Source organism: Propithecus coquereli, unplaced genomic scaffold (genome assembly GCF_000956105.1).
Source record: "Propithecus coquereli isolate 6110/MARCELLA unplaced genomic scaffold, Pcoq_1.0 Scaffold32, whole genome shotgun sequence".
In the NCBI taxonomy this organism is placed as follows: Eukaryota; Metazoa; Chordata; class Mammalia; order Primates; family Indriidae; genus Propithecus; species Propithecus coquereli.
Window position 1 is genome coordinate 7,741,924 of NW_012148841.1, and position 22,062 is coordinate 7,763,985.

The window sequence follows — 22,062 nt, forward strand, 5'->3', positions numbered from 1 at the left end:
TGGCCATCAAGGGATGAATAGATAAAGAAAATGTGTATCTACACAATGGAATAGCATTCAGCCTTCAAAAAGAAGGAAATCCTGTCATTTGACACAACCTGGATGGACCTGAAGGACATTATGTTCAGTGAAATAAGCCAGGCACAGAAGGACTAATACCACATGATCTCACTTATCTGTGGAATCTTAAACAATACAACTCACGAGGCGGAGTAGAACGGTGGTCACCAGAGGCTGGGGGTGGGAGGAATGGGGAGGTGTTGGTCAAAGGGTACAAGGTTACAGTCAGGAGGCATAAGACTTTTGAGATCTACTGCACAGCACGGTGACTATAGTTAATACTAATGAATTCTACATTTCAAAATTACCAAGAGAGCAGATTTCAAATATTCTCACCGCAAAAAATAAGTATTTAAGGTGATAGATATGTTAATTTGATTTAATCATACTATACTGTATTCATATATATATCACTTTGTTCCCCACAAATACATACAACAAACTTTATACATGTTAACTCATTTATTCTTCCAAATAATCATGAGTTAGATGCTACTATTGTACATCCCTATTTTACAGATGGGTAAGCTGAGGCATAGAGAGATCAAAAAAAGCTAGAAGTAGCAGAGCAAAAATAGAAACCCAGCAGCTTGGCTCTTATTTCTGCAATGCAGCCTCTTCTAGGATATTAATTGTAGCAACTATTCATCCTGTTTTTAGAACAGATATACGGATTCATAGCCAGAAACAAAGACACCTGGAGAAAGTACAATTTCAAACTGTCAACAACTCCTATAGAAGAACCCATCTGACCAAATTAATGTTTGCTCATGCCATGAGAAGACTTAGGAGCGTCAGTCCTCTATGACAGTCTTTCTTATTGAAGAGCGGCTATATGGAATCCTACATTACCTCTACTACAGGGATGTGACTGAGAATTTTGGTCCACCTTATCTCTCACTCAGTACTCCCTATATGAAGCTCCTTAAACTACTTACACATACTTCAGAATTAAGTGCTAAGAAATGTTCCACTTTCTCTTAGGAATTGATATATTTCCTTCTTTCTGATAGTAAGAATGAGATAGCTGATTCTGTTTCTTTTTTATCTTTGGCTTCATGAAGTTAAAAGCCAAGTTCGAAACTTACCTATAACAATTGTTAGTTTTATGGTTTGGATGTTTGTATTTTTCATTAGTTTCCTCCAATATATTCTTGATGCAAACTGTAAATGATCCAAGGAAGGAAAGGAGGCAGAAAGGGAAGATGGACAAAGAGCGGGGAGCAGGGCAAGGGGAGAGGAGCAAGCTGACCACTCAAGGCCATAACAGCACCTCTGGCAGCTGGCCCACACCAAGGCTGCTGGCTGAGATGCCCCCGTAAGCCAGGTCTGGGAAAAACCAGCTCATTCTAAAATGCAATCTTTTGGTCAATCACCTGTCCCTTTGGAGCTCTGAGTCACAGCAGCAATTCTTCTGACAACACCAAATTTTCCACACTAGCCACTAACAGGACGCCAAAAGAGCCGTGAAAAGCAAAACTAGATTTGATTCTGTATTATCCATCACTGACATAATTACATGAAAACATCAAATGTAGACATTTTATTTCTGGTGCTTGTTTTAAGAGGCTGAAAGAACACAGCTTGAGCCCTCCCTTCTCCCTGATTCCAGGTGGAATTTGAAACACTGGCAAGTTTAAAAAAATAAATAAATAAATCACCACCTGAACTGCTTTATGAAACAAAAAAGAAATTAATCAAAATGTTATAAAACGCAGATACCCCAAATGCCACAATATCATTCTTAAAGGCTTTCAAGGTTAAACTTTATGGCCAGAAGGTAGTGTTAATTAGTCAAGCATTAGGTCCTATTAGAAAAAGTTGTATTTCTAGTAGGGGAGATTCACATTTAAATGACTCATAGCTGTGCAGCTGTCAGTCTTCTGACAGCTTGTTACAGCCAATCATGAAGTAAGACAAAAGTCCTGCTGCTCCTCCGTCCACACCCAACACCAGTGGTGACCCAAGACAGACACAGGCATCGCCCCCTTCCATGCTACCTGCCACCACCCTGTTTTTAACCTCCTCTTGGTGAAGGGCCTGGGAAGGCAGCAAGAGCACTGAGTGTGCGTACTAAGATCTGGAACCAGCAAAGAAATGAAAGGGTGGGGATGGAAACACAATTCTGTTCGGAGGACAGGGCAGCTGTGCCTTTCTCCCTGCACAGGATACGACAAGGGCCTTTGAGAGAAGAGAAGAATGTTGGAGGCCTGTAGGAGGTGAGGGTATCTCTGGAGATTCTTCAGGGAGGTCTAGTTTGTGGCATGTGGGGCCATGGGGGCCCCAGGAGAGAATGAAGCAGGAGGCTGATGATATGGGGTGAATCAGGGGTCAAAGTAGAGAGGTTAGAAAAGTTCCTTTCTCAGAGTCTAAGAGTGTCTATCCCAGCGGAGCAGGTAGGAAAGGAGGCAGCAGTTTCAGGTGGACATTCGCTACGGATATAAGCGCACATTTGGCTGGATGGTCCTGGTGCGCTGCCTGGGAGCCTGCCCGCCCCGGAAGACAGTGAGATGAGGCATTTCAGCAGCAGGAGGTCACCACCAAAATGGGGTTTAGATTCTCTTTAAAGTTTCCTGACATTTTCCTGGATGATCTATATAAGTATTCAGATGCTGTTCTAGGACCAATCAGAATAAAAACAAACAGAAACTTCTGGAATAAGATGTGGCATATAGTGGTTATAAGCCCAGGCTTTGGAATCAGCTAGCCTTGGGTCTGCAGTGTGGCTCTGGGATGTCCCACTTTGCAGCTGTGTAGCCCTGGTGGCTTTATCCCTCTCAGAATATCAACCACCTCACGGGTGTCATACCTAACTTGTAAGAGCTATGAGGGCCAAATGAGAAAATATCAGTGAAACACTCAGCACAGGCTTGGTATATGATAAATGATCAAATAATAGTTGCTAGAAATAATAAAAGTGATAATAAACTAAATGTCCAACACATTTACCTGGGTGCTCCTAGCACTGCCAAAGTATTAATATTATAGTAGCAAAGAACAATGAAACAAAACAAATCCGAGATGGTGGCTGCCTCTGGCTACAGTGCTGAAATCTGAAACCTGGAATTAAGAATCCAGAAACCTCAGGGAAACAGTTATTTCAGGGGACGGATTAAGGACCCCAGATTCACAAGTAGAAAGAAAAGACAGAACACATCTGGGAGTCTTAATGTTAAAAGTGCTAAAAATGGAAGCTGCAGAGATGGTCTTCTTTCAGTTCTGCAAACACTCAGGCACAGAGGTTTGGAATTTCAAGCAGTAGATGATCATTAGTACAAATTGTAGACCTGGAAAACCCTTCTACTCCTACAATTAAAAACAATTGACGTGGGCTGGGCGTGGTGGCTCACGCCTGTAATCCTAGCACTCTGGGAGGCTGAGGCAGGAAGATCACCTAAGGCCAGGAGTTTGAGACCAGCCTGAGCAAGAGTACCCGTCTCTACCAAAAAACAGAAAAATTAGCTGGGGGTGGTGGCGTGCGCCTGTAGTCCCAGCTACTCAGGAGGTTGAGGCAGGATTGCTCTAGCCCAGGAGTTTGAGGCTGCAGTGCACTATGCACTCCAGCACGGGCAAGAGAGCAAGACCCTGTCTCAAAAAGAAAAAAAAAAAAAAAAAGACATGAACACAACATTGCAGTTATTGATGGTTTCCTTCTTCCCCCATTCCTCAGGCTACCAGATCTGTCAGAATGTAGTCGCTATCCCCTGACAGCTTTCAGTGCTCTTTCATTAAGCCTAGATGGTAATGAAGCTTCTAGCAGAGCAGGCTGTGGACACCATCAGGGACAAACTGTCCCTCAGGAGCAAAGGTGTTGAGGCCTGTCTGAAGGCAGGGTCTGTGTCCCTGAGCTGGTGAAGGGCATTTGTCCATTTTCTGTCCTTTGCCTCACAAAGATCTGCATTGACAATGTCAAGGCTCAGAGCTTTCCATCTTCTGGCCAGAGGGAGTGAAGGCAACAGCCTCATAAACACTAGTTAGGGGATAATGCCATGCTGCAGAGAAATGAACAAAGATGGGGTCTGGACAGCTCTGACACATGCGTCTTGTGTAGAAATACAAATCACCCAGGAGCAAATCACTAATGTCAGCAGCTTTCCGAGGCAGCATTCTGTCATGGGTACGAAAAGATCTCTGTTGACTGAGAAACTCTAACGTAGACAGTAAAATGTAAATGTATGCGAGAAGCTCGCACTGTCCACTAATATTACTGTCAGGAAGAAAGGGTCCTGCGGCAGATGGCTGCGTGATGGGGGAAGGAAACATGTGCTAGGGTGTGTATGCGTGTGCATGTGTGTGGTGGGTGCTGCACCTGGGGTCTGGACTGGAGGCTCTCTGGCTGGCATTGTCACCTCCCTTACTACAGGGCCCTTGTACTGAGCCTGCTGCCCTCCCCTACAGCCCCTGACTCTAGTTCAGACGGAGGCCCTCTGTGGCTAGTGCAACCTGCTAGGTTTCTCAGCTGTTTGGCTGCCTGTTTTTCTTGTCACTCCCCCCATCCTATTGGGTAATGTTTTAGTATATGTTATTTTTTTTAGCTCTATTGTTATTTTTAAACGGGAAAAACAATGCAAGAGGGATTTTAAAATAATACTTATTGACTTTTATGACTATAAAAATAAAACTGTGGCATAAAATTTGAAAAATATAGAAAACCTTAAAAGAAAAACCACTAGTGACAATCCTACTATCCAAAGATAATATTTTAATGTTTTTCCTTTTTGGCTTTTCTTTTCCATACATAGAAACAAATACTATTATTTTAAAAATAGTAGGAATCATACCATATATATTGCTTAGCAGCCTATTTATTCATTTATTGATGCATTAAGGAGTATTTTTCATTTTACTAGATATGAACTAACATCATAATTGTTTATGGCTACGTATATCTGATTCTATGAATGTGGCATATTTTATCTAGCCAATCCCCTACTGACTGCCATTCAGTTGGTTCTGGTATGATTCAGAAGCTCTGATGAAGAGATCCATGAATGAGAGCCAAGGTCTAATATGTACACGGTCACTGGATGATGCCTATTCCTTGCCGCAGCCCCCAGCACAGATGGAAGAAGTGCACATATTAATAAGAGTTCTCTGTTGCGACTGCTCAGGACTAATTTTGGAGAAGAGACAGATCTCTAACAAGCTTTTTTTAGGTAGACAAATAGAGGGCCCCTAATTAGGTTATTAGAATAAAGATTGCTCTGTACTGATTTACTCCTCTCTAGGCAGGGATTTGGTAGGACCCGCCACTTGAGTAAGCTTTCCCAAGTCAATTCTCTTCGTGTGACAACTGCAAAGAAGCTGGCAGGGCCAGAGGCTTTCCCAACAATGGTGCCAGGCAGAGGTGGCAGCACATGTTTGCATTTCTCAAGCAATGGGACTGAAAACCTTCTTTGTAGACCAGGGCTGGATTTGAACTCCATGAGACTATGCTTCCATTTTATTTCTTGATTCAGTTAATCCTAGACTCTTTATAAAATAGTTGTGCTAGTCCCATTAAACAACGGAGAAAGTTCTAGGATCAATTCAGTAGATTTCTATAGATTCAATATATTGAATAGGAATATACTGGTATATGTAAATCTCTGTTGGAGTTTTCCAATTAATTTGAGTTATGGAGGATACTCCATAGGCAAGATACAATTATTATGTGCCCAAGGCCTGGGGAGCTAAGGAGTCATCTGCAGGAGGAAGCTCAGGGATACTAGGAAAAAAAGGTAAAAATCTTCATAGTGTGTAGAAAGGAAAACACTCTGCTCTCTACCGCTAGAACAAATAATGTTCAAGAGTTAAGGGCCCTGTGAGAAAGTTAAGAAATTGCTAGATACTAATTATTAGAAGATCATGAAACTAATTTAGTGAGTTAAAATAATCAAATGAAATAGAAATGCCAGAGACCATCACATGAAGTGTAATTATTGTTTCATGAACCACACATATGGGTATGTACATAAATTTGAGTGTGTCTGAATGTCTGTATGCAAGTATAGACCAAATTGCAACAGAAAATATTTCTTACTGTGAGTCATGGTTAGAAGTTTGAAACCCATTACTCCATGAGAAGCTAGATATAAAAAATGTAGGATTTTCAAAATTATACACTGATCAATCATTAATTTTTGATTCTATAAATAGGTACTAGAAGGTGTCATGAGAGAATTAGGAGGGTTGACAGAAAATTCCCATCTTAAATGGCTTAAAACAGATTTGGTCTTATGTGAAACTATCCTCAGAACATGTATCTCAATACCATGATACAACTTTAAAAGTGCTTGGATTAAGGCCATCCTGCCTTGGCAAACAGAGGATAATGTATTTTATACATTCACATGCAATAAACAACTAAATGTGGGACTTGGGACAATCAAAAATAATAGCCTATACTTAATATAGCAATGCCACATCACAGCTTTTCTCACATCTAGGTGGGTAATATCCTTCAGTATGTTAACTGACTCAGTTAGCCAGGACGACCTCATTACCCAGCTGGGATTGCTGTGTTATCATCTTACTCAAAGTCAATGACAGTACAGAAGTTTCATTAAGGTTACTTTTCTGGTAACTGGTGGCTTGGTAAGCACAGGACCTCATAACTCATCCATGTTTGGTAACGTGGAACTCTACAGCTTCAATAAAATATTTAAATATTTTTTTAAAAGATTTGGGCTCATCCAAAGAAGGTATCTGAAAACACTTGTGATCTTACTTTAAGTTCTCCTGAAACCCACTTCTGTATAACGGGCAGTGGTCCTTCCTTTGGGAAAAAAAAAAAAATTCAAGCTCTTGTGTTGGCATTTAAAAAAAGAAAAACGCACCTTTGCTAGTTACAAATGGGCAAAGTAAAGTATAGGGTTCCCCTCTCAATCAACAATATTGGATTCTTATATTTCACCTGAATTTTCTACTACCAAAGCTGGATGACCTAAGAGAGCAAAGCGATCATTTAAAGGACAGACTGCTTATTGACTACTCTAGTTTCCAGTACTGAGCTGGTATTTAGAAAGCTGCATGCCAGGACTATATTACCTTATCTTTATAGAAAAATCTTCAAAGACCAATTTGTCCTTGGATATTACGGATAGTTTATATTAAGGCTTCCCATCTGGTATGCTGTGGTGAGAAAAAATGTTGTAAGTATTTTAAGTATTATGTTGCTCTCCCTTGAGTTGGTCACCTTTTTGAATGTAAATATTTCCTATGTGTGCCATGATGTAAAAAATTCTGGGAAGTTCTAGTTTATTGAGTAAACAGCCGTGTGAACATCGTATCTTCTAAAAATCTGCTATTGATGACCCTTGTCATTAAGTTATTCAATGTTTCTTAACATCTGAATTGATAAAAGCCTATCTAAACGTTCAGCACTGAGAAGGACTTTTCTCTCTGTTAAACTAGTACAGTCTTAGATCATGAATATGAATTAACTCATTGTTTTTCTTTCTGAACTGGTTCCTAAGAAGCCCAATCCTAAATTTTGTGCTCAACTGCATTAGGCTAAGTTATCTACTACATTTATAGTCATTCCCTGTTTTTCATCACTGAATTCCGTTTTTATAATACTCCATTAATTAGTGTTTTTCTTTTAAAAAAATTATTTTTATTTTTAATTGTATAGAGATGAAGTCTCTCTATGTTGCCCAGGCTGATCTTGAACTCCTGGCCTCAAGCAATCCTCCTGCCTTGGCCTCCCAAAGTGCTGGAATTACAGGTGTGAGCCACCACACCTGGTTCCATTCAATATTTTTGTTATATCCATATCTTGGACTGTAACTTAGGACCTTTTTAGGACAAGATTGAGTTAAAAATGATAAATGAACAAATGAAAATTTCAGAAAAGATGTGTATATAATTATGAACTACCTCGTATTAGTACTCAGTACATTTCTGTAAGAATGGAAAGAAAAAAAAATCCTAGAAAGAGCATAATTTACTACCTCAATCTTGTGAATTGTAACTTAAAAAGAAACATACACACACAAACTTATTAGTCATTGCATATAATTCTATATGGGTTTCTGATTTGAACAATAATTTCTAAGATGAATCATATGAAATCGCCACTGTTGAATACTGGCAATTTTATATAGTTCAACCTAAACAGGAAGAAAGAATTTGCTATAAGATATGAACATGCTAACAAAGAATTCAGTCTCACCTGAATGACCTCAGCATTCGATAGGACTTTCCTAAGTTGGAAACTCGTCTGCAGAATGGACCCACAGCCAACTCCATCTGAAATATTAAAAGATAGTCCATAGCTTTTAATGTCAGAATCCTAAGGTGAACTTGGGACATACCTGGATCACAAAAAGTTGTAGCTTGCAGTAAACTTAACATTATCTGGACAGTAAAGGAAGTTTAGAAAACCAATTAAATTTATTAAAAGGCAAGAACTTAGATAATTTTCACTTTTATTTACTAAAAGGGCCCAAGATGAGATAATTCCTTCATGAAAACAGAAAACCACTTTTTTCTTATGTAAGACGAGAAAGTTTAGATGATTTCTCCATCAGGAGATTTCCAGTCGGGAAAAGGAAGATTTTTCAGGACTAACTGTGTGCCTCTATTTTAAGTAGGCATTACAGGTCTTTTCATGTTCAATATAAATGATGACAATTCTTATTATATCAGTGAGTGTGGCCCAAGTGGTTAAAAGCACTAACTCTGGAGCTTCGAGTAGCACAACTGTGTGAGAATTCCAAATCTGCAGTTACTAGTTGTGTGACCCTGGACAACCTTTTGAAGCCTCAGGTCTCTCATCTGTAAAATGGAGATAATAATACCTACTTAATAGAATGAGGCAAAATAGGTACTTCCATAAAGCCTTATATGCATGGCATGTAAGTGCTTATTAAATGTCAGCAATTATTATCCATATTCAAAAAATTTTTCTCTTTTAATTATTAGTAAATTAATCTGCTCCCTGCCTCAAGAATTTAGCAAATATTAGTTTCAGTTCTCTTTACTTTCCTCCTTCGACTGGAAAGTCTACTTGTCACTAATTAGACTACCTGTTCTTTATCTATCAAGTGCATAGGCAAGCTTTTTGCATATGTGCTACTCAGATGATAAACTGTTTCTCCACTCTCGCTATGAATAGCACCCTTGTAAAGAACAATTGAGAAAACGACTAAGAATGGGCTGCTCCCTGGTAGTAGAGTATCTTTCTTCAAGAAAAATATATGAAGTGAGATTTTCTGCCCTCCTGGCCATCCTTATAAAAAATTGCTCAAAATCTTGTTACGGGTAGACCAGAGACCCAATCAATCATTAATCTGAGAAACATTTTGACTCCCTTATTGCTGGGCACTGAGCTAGACATGAGGATAAGATGATGAATTAGAGTGTCTTGCCTTCACTAAGTTCTCAAATTTAATGAGGAAGGGGATATTTATTTATTCAAATAATCTGATTATGATTCAATAAAATCATAAGAAAGGTATGTATGTCTGCATATAGACACATGATTATTATTGAGCAAAATGATAAATGCTATATCAAATGTATGACCTGAGTGTCATGAGAGAATTGGAGGACAGCTTCCTTGAGACAGTCTTGAGGACAAATAGTGGCCAGGTTAATTTCTCTCTTAATGTACAGAAGACACAAAGTGTATACTCTATGTCCCAGAGGGAAACCTCACACGGTGGGAAAACTCTAAAATACAGAAAAATAAATAAATAAAAATAAAAAAAAATCTAAGGAAGAAAAAGGATTCTTGCCAACAGTGCAAAAACAGAACAGCTGTGAGCCAATGTTCTTAACACAAAAGACAGTGGGTGATGGATGGGCTATTCCTTGGGACCTGTTTTGTTTATTCACTGGGTGGGAGTTTCTGGTTTCTTTCAAAATGTATCATTTACTTTACACTGAGTACAAAGGAAAAATGTCATTATCATGTATCTTTGATTTGGTAACTCCATTCATATACCTAACTGTATATATTAAATGGTTTTTTACACACTACAATTATGTGATATATTTTTCAAGAAATAATTTTGTCCATTTTTTCTCAGTTATCCTAGGGGATTCACTGTCTTCAAAAATCAAACCAAACAATATTTGCCTTAGCACTTGAGCAGTACTAAATATTAAAACAAATGGCTAGGAAAAAGTTACTACATGAGAAAATATGATCTCGAATGGCTATAAAATCTATGATAATGAAAAAGATTTCGATGCCATAGGACAATTTCAAAATGTTAAATGTTTAAAATAATTTTCAGCCATAAAAGACCTCTAGGGTATTGAAAATCATTTTCTTCTGCCAGAATTCCATTAAAGTCTACATTTGAAAGGGCAGGAGTGTTCCTTTCAGAGGAGGTGACTCTGCAATTAGCTGTGGATACAAAAATGGCATGTATAACTGCTTCTTTCTGGCCCTCCTGTTTGCAGGGAATGAGCAGTCAGCTGCAGGCATGGTGAACTAATTACATAGCTGCTCTTTACCCACCACAGACATTTGGTTAACCACAGGGCATCTCTGGATATCCCTTCTGCCCGGACAATGTTCAAGAGAAGAAACAGGAATTAAAACAGAAATTAGAATTTTGATTATCTTGTTTCCTCAATTTATATTTGCAGACACAAAGTAAAACAGATATAAATGTGTACTTAAAGGGCACTGGGAGATCAAACAGAAACTGCTAGAAGTATCACTAAGTAATTTAATACTGAGTTCAATCGTCATCCTTTCCCTCAAGGAAGAAAAGAAACAGCAGGGCAGAAGGGAGCGTGCGCTTCAGAGCGCACCATGGCCAGTACGCAGAGAGGTTCACAGGCAGCAGAAGCCCAGCCTTGGCCGAGCCTAGTGCTTTCAGAAGTGCCATGTGATTAGTGTGGAAACCAGGACCATGTGGTCACAGGAGGGAACTAATTACCTGTAGGAAACCACCTCATGCCCGTGACCTGGATTCCTAAGGGGGCTGCATGTTGGGTACTTCCCTCACCCTGGGCCCTCCAGATGGCACCCTGCAACTACGTTTTCTTTCTCTGCACCGGTGCCAGTGGGGAATGGTCAGGATTCTTAAAGAAATCCTTAAAAAAATCATTATCTTTCTTTGCAACTGGACTTTATGCCAAATAAATAGCATTCCCAAACCTGCTCTATGGGTCCTTTCTTGAACTCTTTCTCTTCCTGTTCATTATGCCAGAATAGCGGCCACTTTCATCACAAGAACACTTTTCAAAGCCATAGTGTATCTATATATTCTTCATTCCAGTGACCTCAATGGCTTGTTTAATTTTGAACACAAATTGATAGAACTTCCAATAATAAGACTTCTAGTTCGTAGCTGATGCCTGTCATGAACATAAATGTGAGGGTAATGCTATTTAAGTGTTCTGACTGACCCTCTAAAAACACTTCAAACCAAGTATGATGCCGAAAACTGAGGTGCAACAATATATAATTGCAGTTGTGGCAAGAAACCAATCCAAATGAAATAAATCCCCCAAATTTAATTTAAAAAAATGGGTAGAGGGGATCATGACATAACAGCTGGACATTTGCCAAAGTTACTGATCAGAAATATGATTAATTATAATAGTACTTCTACCTGTCTTCCCTGTGCCCATGACCCACAGGACTGGAGCCATCCCCAAGGTGAATGGCAGGATGTTTGGAAACTGGGACACACTGTAAAGGGTGAACAAAGGAATCTGAATCTGCTTCTCAATGCCTCACTGCCTGCAGCAACCCAATATCAATGCAGGGCATTGATACACTCCTAACGCTGAGTAAATGCTGTGTGTGTAGACACCTTTTCTATATTTCAGATATAGAAAACAGAAGAGGCCTTTGAGCATAACTTAGTAATAACGACTGATGAGTTTCATTGATCTTAAGGAAAGGGTCCCAGGAAGAGTCTGGCTTATTGGGCAACACGTCCTAAAGAAGGAATGCCAAATAAAATTTTGAACAATGCAGTTTTTGGAAGGTGGAAGCTCACCTGCCACTGGATGCTATGCATTTTGAGCAGGTGCTAGCTGTGGTATCAAGGGTTAAAGGACAATACTGTCCATCTTCCGAGACTCACAGGGAACAAACATATCATTAAAACAAAAAACAAAAACAACAAGCCTCTCTCCCACGGCACTCTCGTTTTGGCCATCTCCTGCTCGGCTGCCACTCTAATTGGACTTGAAGTGCTGCCTCCAGGAAAGTGACTCAAGAACCAGCTGGAGCAGAATGCAAATAAGCTGGTGGGGGAGGGAGCCTAGGGAGAGAATTGCATAGGAAAAGAAAAACAAAACTGAGGAGGAAAGGGGACAAGGAGAACAGAGACCCATCTGAGTATAGTTTACAATGTTTTTTAACAAATAAGAGCAGGTCCTAGTATGTCACCGGATTTTCATTTCAACAAGCAGCCTGTAACCCCAGTAAGGGACAAGTAGGACACTACATATAATTCTCTCTGAGTTTACCTGTGAAACAAAGCAAAATGGACAGGTGCCTAAGAATGAAGCTGACAAAAATGGAAAAGGTAAAAAGAGCCATGTTAATGGTAACATTTAATTTCTGTTTTCATGCTGTGGCTACTAAAGGCGTATTTCCCAAAGGAAGGCTCTCTTGTGGTCTAGTGGTCTCAGACATAATATTTAGGGATGAAAGTGACTAATTGCTACATCAAGTAACATGCAAAAAGAGCCAGACTCCAGAAACCTTAGGGTTGTGTTACCTGATCCTTTTTTGTAAGTGTATCGAGTATGAGGGGGCATCTGACTGCCATCACCCTGGAGAAAGCAGTCCGCCCAGGTCCTTTCCTTGGTGCAGAAAATTATGAACCAAGACACACTCCCAGATCCATGCAAGAATAAATATTGACATTAACATTTATCTTAATAAGCAGGGACGATCTGGCACATCACTAGAAAGAATCCATTTGAATAACTGTTTAGTAAAGCTAGCAGCTTTGAAAGGCTTAAAAAATGATTGTACCCTTGACATAGTATATAAATAAGATTCATTTCTGTTTCTGAATATTTTAATGAAAGTATAAGTTTGGGATGTTTCTTCTTTGCCTCTGATGTTACTGAAGGGCTTTAAAAAATCTATCTAAAGGACAAAGAAAAAAACCTTTCTGCAAGGGCTGATTATGTTGTGCTATTTTAATGTCATTCTATCTCACACACATCAGATAGTCTGGAATGATATCAAAGCTAGCCACAGATAAGAAAATGTATTTTACTTGATAGAGGGAGATCAAATAATCAGATTCTAGATCTACCCGGTCCATAGTGCATCGAAATGAATTAGAACACTGTCTTGGAATCACTACAGGATTACAGATGTACTAGAGTTTTGACACGACAACAGGCAGCCTCCTTTCCACTGTTTGAAAGGTTACTCTACTGCCCACGCTATTGTCCAGCAAGGTCAATCAATTGCTATTATCAATGCTGACCTATTGATGGGGCAGTAAAATAGTGAGAAAGTCCTATATTATGTAAAGATGGAACATGCTGCTTTACTGAGGAATGAGCTACTTCACCTTAATCTTGAAATATCACAGATGAAAGGTGATTATTTTGTTTAAATACAAAGAAGAAATATCTGGTATAAAAGTATCTTTAAATTCATCCTTTTTTTTTTTTTATTTACCAATTAGGTTTAAGTGGGCTTACTTTTCTTCATGTTGCAATTCTAAAAACACTGATGAATATCTATTTAGTCTTTTATTTAATAGATAATATTGAGGCCAAGATATTTTTCCCTTTGTTGCAATGCCATCAATTTACCTGTGCAAAATCAGCAGCAAGTCGCATTTTCCCACCTTCGCCAAGAGGTCTTATGAGACTGGCATGGCGGATAAAAAGTTCAATTGCTCTTTGGGCAATAGCTTCAGTGTTATCGAAGACAAAATCTAAGCATTCGAAGTGTTTAAAATAGTCACTCATAACTCTGGCAATGAAACCTTGTAGCTCCTTCATGTACAGAGAACAAGGAACATCGAGCTTTCCTGAGCTGGATGATGACCTGTAAAAGAAAAAAACAGCCATTTTCAGCACCAAAGCACTAAATTGCACTCTTTGATTTTGTACCCCATGGCTTCTGTTTCAAGCCTGCACAACTTTTACCTTAATGATATAAAAGGCATCATTTATTTTTTGGTAAGTATTAAGGGACATAAAACAAGATTATATTCTAAAGACTGTTTTAAATGCTAGGAAGATTACTGAAGGAATTTTGGAATCCATTTACCTAAAGATTATTAAGAATGAAACAGACAACCATCTGTCTTGAATGAATCATACAAGTGCCACTCTCTGGCCCCTCGAGGTCCCTCCCAGCCTCACAACTCTCCATCCACTCACATATTTTGCCTGGTAAGTGAATGCATCAGTAATGGATCCTGAAATAGCATTTTACTCTTTGCAATGGCAGAAAATGCTGCCTTCCCCAAACAAATTCTTGGCAAAGATATCTCTGCTCTTGTGCTGTGTAATCAGATCAGTCCAATAGCAGAATTCTGACTGTGGAACTGGTTACATAACAGTACACGTGGTATGCAATTTTTTCCTCCAGATGATGAGGTTTGGAAAGGCTTTAATTTGGATCAAGAGATGATAGCAGCTGATGCTCCATGAAATTCTATTTATAATTTATAAATGTTTATAACTGCCCTTTAAAGAATATATTAAAAGAATGTTTATAGGAAAGAAGAGATATACCAAAATTAGATAACACCTGATATTGCCTAATAAATGAGATCATTGGCTACATAATGCTGAATCTTTTTCAAAAAGCAAGTTAAGTGTTTGCACCTTCTGAGAATGATGTAGAGAAATTGGTGATGGTCTAGAAAAGAACAGCAGATATGACTAAAATGCCTAGAGCAAGAGCATGGGATAAACCTAATTATCTTCAAATACAGCAAGGGTCACTATAAATAGGATGCTAACCAGAGGTCCTCCACTTCCAGAAACAGAAATAGAGAAAGTAGGTTTACGTTTCAGCAGGAAGGAATTTCATCCAGGTGTAAGAATGTGCCAACCATAGCAAGGCCATTGAGGGGTACACAGTGGAACATTTCTGTTTGCAGTGTCATCGCAGGGTAGAGTGCCACTTGGGAAGAGAGGAGCCTTAGTAGTGACTGCAGTGTTCATGTGGGGTTTGGTTTTGCCAGATACAGATTACTGAATGGCCTCTTGACTCAGGTTTCATCACTCCAAAAGGCTAGACTGAAAAAAAAAATGGTGCCAATCTCTTTCATATCTTCTTTTTACTATTTTTATTTTTTGATGAATTATAATTATATATAATTATGGGGTACACAGTAACATTATGATATAGGCATACAGTGTGGAATGACTGAATCAAGCTAATTAACATATCTGTCACCTTAACTAACATTTATTCCTCCTAACTGCAACTTTGTACCCTTTCACTAACACCTCCCCATTCCGTGCAACCCTCAGCCTCTGGTAACCATCATGGAGATTGATCATTTCAGATTCCAGATAGAAGTGAGGTCATGCAGTATTCGTCTTTCTGTGCCTGGCTTATTTCACTTAGTATAATATTCTCTAGGTTCATCTATGTTGTTGCAATTACTGGAATTTCCCTTTTTTGAAAGCTGAATAGTATTCCATTGTGTACATATACTACATTTTCTTTATCCATTCATCAGTCGAAATGTTGATGAACTTTTAGATGGATTCCATAACCTGGCCACTGTAAGTAATGTTGCAATGAACATGGGAGTGCATAGATCTCTTCAACACACTAATTTTAAGTCCTTAGGATATATACTCAGAAGTGGGATTGCTGAATCACATGGTAATTCTATATTTCATTTTTTGAGGAACTTCCATACAGTCTTCTATAATGGCAACATAATTTACATTCCCATCACGTTGTGCAAGGGTTCCCTTTTCTACACATCCTCGCCAATACTTGTTATCTTTCATCTTTTTGATAATAGCCATTCTGACAGATGTGAGCTGATATCTCATTGTGGTTTTAATTTGCATTTCCCTAGTGATTGGCGATCTTGAACATTTTTTCATGTATCTGTTGGCTACTGATACGTCATCTTTAGAGAAATGTCTACTCTAGGTTTTTTATCCATTTTGAAATCAGGTTATTTGCTTTCTTACTACTGAGCTGAGTTCCTTATATATTTTAGATATTAACTCCATATCAGATGTATGGCTTACAATTTTTTTTTTCCCAATCTGTATGTTGTTGCGTCACTCTGTTATTTGTTTTCTTTGGTGTGCAGAAGCTTTTTAGATAAATGTATTGTCTATTTTTGCTCTTATTGCCTTGAGCTTTTGGGGTCAAATCCAAAAAACCATTGCCCAGATTTTTCCCTATGTTTTCTTCAAGTAGTTTTTCAGTTTCAGGTGTTTTGTTTAAGTATTTAACACATTTTGAGTTAATTTTTGTATATGGTGTGAGATAAGAATCCAATTTCATTCTTCTGCATATAAATATCCAGTTTTTCCAATGCTCTTTATTCAAGAGACTGTCCTTTTCCCATTATGTGTTCTTGGCACCTTTTTTGAAAATCAATTGACCGTAAATGTGTGAGTTCATTTCTGGACACTCCGTTCTGTTCCATTGGTCAATGTTTCTATTTTTATGCCTGTAATATATGCTGTTTTAATTACTATATGGCTCTGTAATATAGTCTGAAATTCGGTAGTGTGATGACTCCAGATTTGTTCTTTTAGCTCAAGACTGCCTTGGGTATTCGGGGATTTTTGTGTTTCCATATGAATTTTAGGATTTTTTTTTTCTATTTCTGTGAAAAATAACATTAGAATGTGTTCATAGGGATTACACTGAATCTGTAGATCACTTCGCAAAATATAGACCTTTTTCCTTCCTTTTTCTTGTCTCTGGTGCTTGAATCAGGAAGTATGGACATTTTAACAATATTAATTCTTCCAATCTATGAACATGTAATATCTTTCAATTTATTTGTCTTCATAGATTTCTTTCATTGTTGTTTGATAATTTCCAGTGTACAAATCTGTCACCTCCTTGGTTAAATTTATTCCTAGGTATTTTATGTATTTTTGTAGCTACTTTAAGTGGGTCTGTTTTCTTGATTTCTTTTTCAGATAGTTCACTGTTAGTTATAGATTTAGTGTTAATTTTGTATCCTGTAACTTTGCTGTATTCCTTTATTAGTTCTAACAGTTTTTTGGTGGAGTTTTCAGGATTTTATATCTATATCTATACCATCATGTCATCAGCAAATAGTGACAATTTCACTACTTCCTTTCCTATTTGGTTGTCTTTTTTCTTTCTTTCTCTTGCCTACTTGCTCTGGCAAGGACCTCCAGTACCATATTGAATAGAAGTGGTGAGAGTGGGCATCCTTGTCTTATTCTGGATCTCAGAGGAAAAGTTTTCAATTTGTCACCATTTAGTATGTTGGGTATGGGCTTGTCATATATGACCTTTATTATGTTGAGGTACATTCCTTCTATAACTAATTTGTTGAGAGTTTTTATTATAAAAGGGTGTTTCATTTTGTCAAATGCTTTTTCTGCATCTAACGAAATGATCATGTAGTTTTTGTCTTTCATCCTATTATGTCACATTTATAAATTTGCATATGTCTACCCATCCTTGCATCCCAGGGATAAATCCCACTTGATCGTGGTGAATGATCCTTTTTATGTGATGTTGAATTGAGTTTGCTAGTATCTTGCTGAAGGTTTTTGCATGTATATTCCATCAGGAATATTGGCCTGTAATTTTCTTTTCTTGCAATGTCCTCGTGTGGCTTTGACATCAGAGTAATGCTTGCCTTGTAAAAAGAGTTCAGAAGAATTCCCTGCTCTCTGATTTTTTCAGAAGGGTTTGAGAAGGATTGCTATTAGTTTTTCCTTAAACCTTTGGTAGAATTTACCTGTGAAGCCACCAGGTCTTGGGCTTTTCTTTGATGGGAGACTATTTATTACTGATTCAATGTCTTTACTTATTATTAGTCTGTGCATATTTTCAAGTTCTTCCTGATTCAGTGTTGGCAGGTTGTATGTGTCTAGAAATTTATCCATTTTTTCTAGGTTACTGAAGTTCTGGACATATAATTGTTCATAATAATCTCTTATGATCCTTTGTATTTCTGTGTTATTAGTTGTAACGTGTTCCTCTTTCATTTCTGATCTTGAGTTTTCTCTTTCTTCGTTAGTCTAGCTAAGGGTTTGTCGATTTTGTTTATCTTTTCAAAAAATCAACTCTTGGTTTAGTTGATTTTTTTCTAATGTTTTTATTAGAAAAAATTAGTCTATTTTTTTCTGCTCTGATCTTTGTTATTTTTTTCCTTCTGCTAACCTTGGGCCTAGTTTTTTCTTTTCTTGTAGTTCCTTGAGGCATAACATCAGGTTGTTTGAGATGTTTCTTCTTTTTTGATATAAACATTTCATGCTATAAATTTCTCTTAGAACTGCTTTTGCTACATCCCATAGATTTTAGTATGTTGTGTTCCCATTTTTACTTTTCCCAGGATATTTTTTTATTTTGCTTTTGATTTCTTCCTTGACCCATTGGTTGTTCAGGAGCATGTTGCTTAACTTCCACATATTTGTGAATTTTCCAAGATTTCTCCTATTATTGATGTCTAGTTTTATGCTATTGTGATCAGAAAAGATACTTGGTATGATTTCAGTTCTCTTAAATGTGTTCAGACTTGGTTTTGGCCTAGCAAATGAAATATCCTGAAGAAAGTTTTGTGTAAAAGACATGTATTTTCTAGCTGTTGGGTAGAATGTTCTGTTTATGTCTGTGAGGTCCATTTAGTCTAAAGTGTAGTTCACATCCAATGTTTTTTATTAATTTTCTGTGTGGATGACCTGTCCATTTTTTAAAGTGTGGTACTGAAGTTCGTGCTGTTATTGTATTGAGATTTCTCTCTCCCTTTACATTCTTTAATGTTTGCTTTACACATTTAGGTGCTCTGAGGTTGGGTGCATATGCATTTATAATTTTTATATCCTCTTGACGAAGTGACCCCTTTAACATTATAAAATGTCCTTCTTCATTTTGTTTTACAGTTTTTGACTTAAAGTCTATTTTGTCTGATACAAGTGTAACTACCTCTGCATTCTATGCCTTCCATTTGCATACAATATCTTTTGCCATCCCTGGCTTTCAGTCTATGTGCACCTGTATAGGTGAGGTGAGTCTCTTGTAGGCAGCATATAGTTGGTCTTTTATATCTTCTTACACTTAATCAAAAGCAGAATGTTGGTACTACTCTGTAGTATTATCTCAAGAATTTTAATCTAGTCATTTTAAATGATATCACTGAGGAGTAGAAAATAACATACAAAAACAAGTTGCAGAAGTACATGTCAATATAAGTAAAATAAAACAACTTATTAGACAAAATTTGGAAATATGTATTAACAAATCTCTTTGTGGATTAGATGTTTGATTTAAATTTACCAGAATACAAACTTGCTTGGCTATTGCAATAGCTCTCAGTTTTCCTAATTATACCAAAGGCTTTACTAAGAGGTTCTCAACTAATAAAGCTCAGTAGTGAGTTGTGCAGAAATTTAAGGGTCTTGATAATGACAGCTTGCATGAAGAAGGTGAAGACAGAAAGATTAAACATATGCCCAACTGAGAAGTGGTAGATGTTTATCTTTATGTCACCAGTCTTTGGTATGTGTGCTCTCCTCTCCCTCAGGGGTACTGATCCATCACTTTAAGGATCTGTGGTCCTCCTTTTACTGCCTTCCCTCCCCCACTCAAAACTGTAATCACACATGAGTCACTTTGCATTAAATGATATAATTTTAATCAGTGTGCTATGTCAATCAGACATTTCCATTTTAAGTTTTATCTAATTTGGAAAGAAAAATATTGGTCCTGTAAAATAAATTTCAAATACTAAGAAAGCATGTTGAAGATTAATTTTTAAATAGCAGGGCATTCTGTACCCATATTAATATATAAGGTTGGTCTAGAAGGTAAACTTGATTTATTCCTTTTACCTAAAAGCAGGTGTGGAGGGCTTGAAGGGACAGGTATTCACTGTTATTTTTCAAACTACTACCCCTGGGGGCTGGCCCTAATAGAAAGGTGATTCCTACTTCTTGAATAGTTTCATCCAAATTCACCTTATATTTCATATAGGTCATACATATATAAAAGGACATGACAGAATTACTAATAACAACATTCTAGAAAGTGGGAAAATTACTGCCATGGGGGCAATACTTTAAATAAAAGCAAAAGTGCTCCATACTCCTATACTGCTACATATGGAGAATGATTTTCACTGGACTCTCAAAGACTGCTGTATACATACTGAGCCGAAATGGAATTACCAAAAGCCATTTAGGGTAAAAACATAAGGACAATGTTATGCACCTTATAATATTAATAATCCTTCACGCTCATGGCAACCAATCAGTTAAAGAATCAATCTGGCTCACTAATATTTAAGCAAACTAGTAAAAACATACCTATTTGGGAAACTAACTTTTAGCTGTTAATGTCTAATGTGTTATCTGTAGGCACTAGTCATGGCTCACCAATTAAATTACTAAAGTATCTGACCCACTCCTATTATAGAATATGCCTTCAAAAATTAAATCCTTTTCAGAGGCATTCATGATTGCTCTAACTGGGACATTTCAGATCACTTTTGAACAATATCCATTACCTCCCAAATATAGATAATCAGACATTTTATATTCCTATCTCCTATTGGGTTCCAAATATAGCATTTTTGGATAGAATTCACTTTATTCTTCTTTGCTTCATATTGTTATCAAAAATAAAGACTGATCTTTTGACATTTCAAAAGATATTACGTAAATGAAATGATAAATAATTCAAAAAATTAGAGGACAGTGAAATGATGAGTATTTTTTCTACAAATAGCTAAGCTAGTGGCTGGAAATTTCATTAAGTAGATATTCTGTTAAACAATATGAATATAATGAGAAACAGGATAGTTCAAAAATAGCAACTATTAGCCCAGGAATATAAAATACATATCTACATATTAATATTTGAACGTTTAGCTCTAGAATGTAATTAAGTTTTTAAAAAATCACTGTAAGCATGTGCAAATAACTACTCCAAATTCCCCACAGACAGTTTTCTAATACACTGAACCAAAACCATTTTACAATATTTTAAAAGATTTCAGTAAATACTGGGTTAGGAATTATAATTATTCTCACCATACATATGTTATAGATGAGCAATACGCACATGAAACAGCCCTGGGATAACCCCATAGTGTCTGTGGCTAGGTTTGGCATGATCAGATTGGATTGCCACAGAATCTCTGAGGAAGGAAAATCAGTCTTGGAGGGGGTTGGGCAGGAGCTTGCTCTCAAAGCCAGAGCAGGCTTTGGACTAACACAGTGGCAGAGGCAGGGCATTTCACACAAGGAATACCATCCCTACCTATGCCAGAGCGTGACAAAGAGCCTGAAGTTGAAGGGATTTGTGAGAGGAAAGGAAAAATACAAGATTAGAAAGGGAAGATGGTACAAACTATCAAAAGGCCTGAAGTGCCAACCCGAGTCCCACACTCATTCTGTGTTTCAATGAGAGGAATGAAATGATGAAAACGAGAACTGAAAAATTTTAATTTGTTAATGGCACTCACAATGGATAAAGCAGGAGAGGGCTGGAAACTAACAGCATCACAAAAGGAAGAAGGCCCTTTATGGTAGGAGGGAATGAAAAACAAAGGCAGTACAAGTTAGTAAAAATTGGGTTAAATGTTATTACCCAGAAAAATCTTCTTGATGCATGGTGATGATTATGGCCTCTATAGCATCTCCCACTGAAGTCAGTAAGGGCTGCACAGCATTTCCCATAAGAGCATGGATCACCTGAAAAGAAAAAAACAAAAAAGGAAGGAAAGGCAAAATGAAGGAAAACCAACACAAAGACATCTGAGATGTGAGGAACATGGTGACGAACAGTTTTCATATTGTATCAAATGCAGACTACACATAGTTAACTCAACAGAAGTTGCTTCGCTCTCTAACTGCTGTCAGTAATGATTT

General features: G+C 37.6%; 1 protein-coding gene across 1 annotated transcript in view; it reads right to left on the reverse strand.

Moving 5' to 3' along the window:
• The window catches only part of COG5 (component of oligomeric golgi complex 5), a 421,822-nt gene that overhangs the window by 20,196 nt on the left and 379,564 nt on the right, over nucleotides 1-22,062 (reverse strand). Inside the window, exons 16-18 of the mRNA XM_012650297.1 lie at nucleotides 21,782-21,885; nucleotides 13,801-14,038; nucleotides 8,216-8,292 (exon numbers count right to left, since the gene is read on the reverse strand). Of these exons, the coding sequence (XP_012505751.1) occupies nucleotides 8,216-8,292; nucleotides 13,801-14,038; nucleotides 21,782-21,885 (419 nt within the window). The remainder of the gene's footprint in view (nucleotides 1-8,215; nucleotides 8,293-13,800; nucleotides 14,039-21,781; nucleotides 21,886-22,062) is intronic.